General features: G+C 32.5%; 1 protein-coding gene across 4 annotated transcripts; it reads right to left on the reverse strand.

Annotated features, from left to right (window-relative positions):
- Positions 1 to 281: 281 nt before the first annotated feature.
- Positions 282 to 4,055, reverse strand: LOC111433374 (probable choline kinase 1). Of its 4 annotated transcripts, none has more exons than XR_002708781.1 (8): positions 3,900 to 4,055; positions 2,811 to 3,193; positions 1,767 to 1,888; positions 1,486 to 1,681; positions 1,169 to 1,219; positions 1,033 to 1,080; positions 646 to 746; positions 282 to 575 (listed from the first exon to the last, which is right to left on the reverse strand). XR_002708781.1 is itself a non-coding variant. In XM_023070413.1 (8 exons), exons 2-8 carry the CDS (start codon positions 3,162 to 3,164, stop codon positions 429 to 431), a joined length of 1,107 nt encoding a protein of 368 aa, XP_022926181.1. In that variant the 5' UTR covers positions 3,165 to 3,193; positions 3,900 to 4,055; the 3' UTR covers positions 282 to 428. The 4 variants fall into 4 exon arrangements, 3 of the variants coding, with proteins under 3 accessions (XP_022926181.1, XP_022926183.1, XP_022926182.1); XM_023070413.1 differs by having other exon boundaries at positions 1,169 to 1,307; XM_023070415.1 differs by having other exon boundaries at positions 1,169 to 1,286; positions 3,900 to 4,054.
- Positions 4,056 to 6,918: the final 2,863 nt, after the last annotated feature.

The raw sequence follows: 6,918 nt of genomic DNA on the forward strand, positions 1-6,918 counted from the left end.
TTAAGTTGTTGTATAATAAAACTATACAAAAATCACCATTGAAATATAGCATTACCTCTTTATTAAGTATTTTCTAAAAATGATAAGCAAATAATTCTCTTTATGAATCGAAAATAAAAACATTGATTTACATCAACAAAAAAAACTATAGAAAAGTAAAGCTTAAAGATTAAAAGAGATAACAATTCATAAAACAATACGAGTATTAATAAAAGATGAGACGCCTTTCATCTAAAAAGTCACAATTTTCCTAAAAAATGAAAAAGAAAGTAACATATAAGTAATGTTCTAAAATACATTAATTAAAATTGAACTACACAACAAACATCAACATAAAAGTGTTGACTTATTGTTCTTAAGAACATACATAAAATATTGGGTATAAAAGGAAATACAAAAAAAAAAAAAAAGAAAAGAAAAGAAAACATTTAGGAGGCATTCATCATTAGACAAAAGTGATCAACAATAGGATCAACAATAGGAGAAGGTAAGAGGTGAGGCTTTCTAAGCCAGTATTGATCAAACCTCTGCCGCGCATACTCAAAGTAGTCAAAGTCAATCTTGTTTATGTGACCCTACATCAAATTTGAAACATAAGTAAATCCTATATATGCTTTAAATTTATAGGAAAATAATAATACTCACTGAAATAATTCCCCACAGGCCCCAGAAGAGATGATTTGGTAAAGTGTATATCTCAGCTTCCTCCACCACTTGCTCCACTTCTTCTTCACTCGGGTTTCCACCTGTTTTATCCATCATATAATGAAGTTAGTGTTAGGAATCACGAATCTCCACAATGGTACGATATTGTCCACTTTGAGCATAAGCTCTCATGACTTTGTTTTAGGTTTCTCTAAAAGGCCTCGTACCAATGGAAATAGTATTATTCCTCACTTGTAAATTCATGATCTTCTACTAAATTAACCAACGTGGGACTCACTCTCATCTATCCTCAACCAAATGATTTTGTGAATAATTTTGGATTATTGCAGGGATAACTAAGAATGGAAAAAGGCATGGGATTTTGACCTGCTGAGCTCAGATATGCACGAACAAATTTTGTACGTTCCTCCAGATCTGGAAATACAGAAAATGTGAATAGCTTCATTTACAAAGTTACCAAAAAAAAAAAAAAAAAATTAAAAAATTGAAAAAAGGGTGTGACCTGGATATGAAGTGTAGTCCAAAATATGGGGAGTCTCAGAGTGGTAATCAGCTGTCATTTCACAGAAATGATTTGCTATGTCATAAGCTATTGGATTGTAACTTGCATACTCATAATCCTGCACAAACAAAAACAAAATCCATTTTTGTTTTTAATTTAATACCAATTTAATCCTCATTATTATTTTTATTAGGCTCTGTACTGTCAGTAAATTTAAAACAAATTTAGGTGTAGCATAAAAATTAACCATAATTGAGTTTTCTTTTATTTTTAAGCCTGTGACTATATTTTAATAAATAATAAAAAGAAGAACTTACAATTAAGGTTATTGAGGATGTGTGTTCATCCATCATGATGTTGCCATATTGCAAGTCATTGTGACAAAAGCCAATGAGTTGAGAATGTTTTGAGAGTTCCCTTTGAACCAATTTTATTTCCTCCTCCAATGTGTCCAACCAAAACTCTTCCACCTCACTTGCTGAACATAATCTCTTGGCTTCACTTACCCAATTTCTGATCATTTTTTTCCAACAAAAAAATAAATAAATGAGGATTAAAACAAAATTTAAGACCTAAAAGCAGAGATTCAAAATCTTACCTCAATCTGTCCCAAAGAACGATAGTTTTTGGACCAGGCATGTCAAGGTTGTGAAACTCCCTTAATTTACTTGCTACAAGTGCAGATGTTTTTGGGTCTCGAAGATCTGTCGCTGATAGCGTCTGCAAATACAAATTAGAAAATTAAACTAATTATTACACATCATAAAGTTTATTTATTCAATAAAAGAAGCGTCAAAATTGAATTCTGAAAATTTTCCGTAGGACTATTTGTGTTATAAATAAATTATCCCTACATTGATAAAAGCAATTGCGGGTCCACAAAGGGATGTATGGGAGTCACTGATCCAAAGTTTGTAGTGAGTGCAATGAATTTTGTTGGTTACGCTGCAAATGATTTTCGAAAGAGATTCTGTCTTTTTTTTTTTTTAATGAAAAAATTAAAGACAAAATAGAATATTTAAATGCTAAAAAGAAAAAATATAAAATATAAAATATTTGAAGTTTTAATTTTATTACTTTGTATCTCATGATATAAATTAATTTTAAATTTAATATTCTCCGACTTGTCCCGATATAGGATTATTATTTTGAAGACCATTTCCAAAAAGAAAAGAAAAAAAAAAGGGTAGTTTGAAGTCTTTCCTCACAGGATTTTTCTAGTGGACTTTAAAGGGTTATAATAGTCAACATTTATTTTGGATAAGCTCGAGTATTTTAGTCTACGCTTAGCTTTGACCGGGTATGCAACTTTGAATACGGTGTACAATCTTTAATTTTTTAAATGTGACAATAAATGACCGAACATGTAAATTTTAAATAACAAAAGTTGATGACTCATCAAAAAGCTTTTAAAATATATATACACAAAAAAGACATAATTATAAAAAAAAAAAAAAAAGGTTGAAATTAGGGATGGTGTATGGTGAATTTTAACATTCATATGGGGAAAGGGTATACTTGGAATTATGGGTGGTTTGTTCTGTTTGGTTGGTTAGTTTTTCCCCAAAATTAAATAATAATAAATAAATAAAAAAAGAAGGAAAATATCGCAATCAATTAAAGTTGGACAGAAGGGACGTACCCTGGCGTGGATGAACTCCTCCACTCTTCCATCAGAGAACTGGCCAAGAAGACGAGGGCCATGGCCGTGCTTGGACAAGCACTCGAATGTTCTGATCTCGTCTTCTCTGTTGAAGAAAACCTCCACTCCTTCTCCGTACATTCTCACCAGAACCTTCCGAGCTTGCGCGCCACTTTTTGAGCTCCATTTTATCTCGTACACCTCGTTCGTCATCGCTCCTGTTAATCGACTCACTTGCAGTGCTTCTTCCATGTCCTCGATTTTGTCCCCCCAATCCGACGCCACGGATCTCAGTAGTTTTTTTAATTCCTCTGGCAAATGGCCTTTCGTGAATCCGTTTGACTTTATTGCCATTTTGTGTGCCGGTTTCGGAAGTTCTGAAACTGAAATTGTCTGTGGTGATTAATCGACTCTAGTTTTGGCTTCAATGTTTGTTTGAGATAGAGAAAACTGTTATTCGGATGTGCGGAAACTGAAATTCCGATGGAGATTTTGATTTTGATTTTGATTTTGGATCCGAATTTTATTTAGCGGAGAATCGGAATTTCTTTGTAATCAAGGGAGTCGGTAGAAAAAGTAGTTTTCCAACTGAATTTTCAGAGAGAAAATGGAAAATCAATTGACGATGACATGAACTGCGCGAGGAGATTTCGAAGGATGTTCTGGAAATTTCAACAGAAACTAATTTGGCAAAAGAGAAAACACAGGAGAATCAGAACTAATTCAGAAATCAACAAACAAACAAGCAATCCAAACGCTTCCGTCCTCTGTTTCTAGTCGATCAGATTAGTTACAAGTAATCGAACTTCCTGCAGAAATCTCCAACTCAAGTTTGAACCGAAAAATCAAAAGAAAGAACACAAATCACGCAGAATTCCTCCGCAAAGTCGAAAAACAGAAGAAGAAAGAGGCGAAAATCACTCACTGAAATGGCTAGAAGAAATCAATCATGTTGAGCAGAGAATAACAAGAAGGCAATTTCATTCGCGCGAACAAAATTCAGTAAGAAATTTGAAGGAAAACAAAACAAAGAAGAAGGAAGCAACAGACCAAGAATTCAGAAAGCAAAAGGGATTGAAAATCACTCACTCGAACACCGGAAGAAATGAATGACGTTGAAGGGAGAATTTGAGGACGTGAAAACGTATGTATTAGGAACTGAGATTTGAACAGATTTTAGAAACTTTCTGGGCGTTTAAATGCAAAGTTGAAGGCGGAAAAGAAAGGGACGGGAATTTCAACCAGACGATAAATATTTAATACATACTTATAAAATATATACGCACATTTTGTCTAAAAAAAGTCAACATGTGTGAAAATTTGAATAACAATTGCAACAATATTTTAGTTTAAAAAAAAAAAAAAAAAAAATTGTAAGAAATGGGTGTTGGTAGGGAATCCACATTGAAGGGAACACATTTTTGGTATGCTTTTGGTGATTTCATTGGTAGGGATGGGCAGATGTGTGCTTTCTTTTTAATTATTTTTAAAAAATTTCTTACTTTATCAAAAGAATCAATTTATTAATATCGCATTATTGCTTCTTCCGTAGCCATTCATGGGGGAACTTTCAACTATTTTTTGTCCATCCATATATCAACCAAATCTTTATTATCTTTTCTATTTTTTTTTTATTTTTTTATTTCTTTGCATAAAACTTTATTATTTGTAATATAACTTCATTTTGAACCTTAGCAATTAGTTCTTCATACGCCACTTCAAATATTTATTAACATATTATTTTACAATCCATCATTACTTTTTGGTTTTTCATTTCCAATTTTTTAAGGAATGTTCTTAATATTGTATATATGATTATGGAAACAATGATGACTAGTTTTGGGAGGTGGGAAGATTCCAAAGGTAACTAGGCCACGTCACTCAGAAGTTGTCAATCGTACAAAAGTGTCGAAAATAAGAGTAGCACGTGACTTGAGTATTTTAAAATATTCGGTAAATAAGTGACCTCATTATTGGGGTCAGGAAATGCATACCCAAGCAATTATGGATGGACCTATTCTTTCATAAAAATCATTTCATCACCTTGAATTCTACTTTTTAAGTCTGGGCTAAAATTGGATGTGTAGTACTCCTCTACACGCCACGTACATGCAAATAGACCCACTAGGCGAACGTATATATAACCCTAAGGTCTGCCCTTCCGTTAACGCACACTCGCATTGCTAGATTCACGGAGGGAAATGAGCCTGCATAGTATTGTGGTGTACAAAATACTGTATCATAAAATCATGACGAACATAAGTGTTGTAAGGTACGAATCCGTACTAATCATAACAGGGAAGTATCCAATGCATGAGGTCCCTGTAACTTCCAATCATGCAGATCGTACATTTTTTCTTTCATAAATATTTTCTTGAATACATTTTTTACATATCAGTATTTCACCGTCTCGAAAAAAAACATGCTAACTAGTGTGCATGGCATATCATATCACAACATATGTCATAATACATCAATACGTATTCTTGACATAACATAACATAAATCATAACATTACATATCATAATTTACGTCATAACGGTCATAAAATATGACACATGGAGGGGTCCACAAAATACGTGCCGTTCATACATCATTCAATTCATCCAACTATGTCAATAGTAGAGTCACTTACTTGGTTAGCCCTTTGAAATCTAATTCTATCAAATAAACCTAGGCTAGCATTCAAATAAAAGACAGAATTCATACTGCGGTGTCAACCGAAACTTCTTATTGCTAAAATTCAAGACATAGCTTCCTTTTTAAATGTGATCTATCAACACCACTTCTTATTGCTAAAATTCAAGACATAGCTTCCTTTTTAAATGTGATCTATCAACACCACTTCTTATTGCTAAAATTCAAGACATAGCTTCCTTTTTAAATGTGATCTATCAACACCATTAATGGTAGGTCTATTTGGATGTTTTTGATGAGTAATAGAGAAATCCAACAACATGACTTCATTCTCGTGCTAAAGATCTAATGACATGTTTAAATTTTTGTAAAATTATCTCTCTAAATTTTACCATAATAATGTATTAGACTGAACATTAAAACCTTTCTACAAAGAGAGTCTTAGAATGTTGACATTATAAAAGCTTATGCACGAGAAGAAAGCTAGTAGATTTTCAAAAGTACCTCGTCGCCTACCTCAACCTCTAAGTCTCTGAGCCTCACGTTAGAATAACTATTTTGTGTACCTTGAATCTTGATATTTAGCACGACCTCATTGGTGGCTAGAGTCAACTCGTCCCTAATGATTTGTGTTTATCTAATTCACAAATGGTTACTCATAAAGAGCCTTGAACTATAATATGTTGATAGTTTCTAGAAAGTTATTACTATACATGAACTCCATGTGGAGTACATGACCGTTTGAGAAATTCAACACACATGCACCTAACATGCCTTCTAATATTTAACGCATATGTAGCTATTGGATGTGAACCTCAGATTCTGTTTCAACTACATTGGCTCCGACTCCATAGAATCTAACAATATCTTTTATGTAGAGTTATGTTTAACTATCTAGAATACATGAATCCTCTCCTAGAAAGAAGTGTATGGACTTGGTAAGTTTGTTAATGATCATCAATATTACCGTATATTCTTGAAGAAATTCTATCACTATATTCTCTTATTTCTAGTATGGAACGCTCAAAGGTTGCAACAATCTTACCGTCCTCAATTCGTCATAATCCATTAAACATTTGTCATATGACTCTCACTTGTTGACAAATCAATAATTTTCTAACGAACTACGATAACTTGTCTTTCCCTTTCCTTTGTAAAACACAATCACATTCGTACTTCTTGTACCAACTACATCACCCATATAAAGTTCTTAACATGTAAGCCTTAATCCATATGAGTTATAAATATTTTTTTACATGTATAAATCTTTTATAAGCATCTTGTTACTTGGTATTCATAAAACTTTGATGTCTTCTAAAGAATCTCTAGAGGTAATTTCATAATTTTCCTTTTAGTTCATACCGCAAAGATGTTTTAATCCCCTTGAGATCTTGCATACTTACTCTTAAGGTCATAAATGACTCATATAATTTTTTTTTTTTTTTTTTTTTTTTTTTTTTTTTTTTTTTTT

This window comes from Cucurbita moschata, unplaced genomic scaffold, assembly GCF_002738365.1.
Source record: "Cucurbita moschata cultivar Rifu unplaced genomic scaffold, Cmos_1.0 Cmo_Scf00042, whole genome shotgun sequence".
NCBI lineage: Eukaryota > Viridiplantae > Streptophyta > Magnoliopsida > Cucurbitales > Cucurbitaceae > Cucurbita > Cucurbita moschata.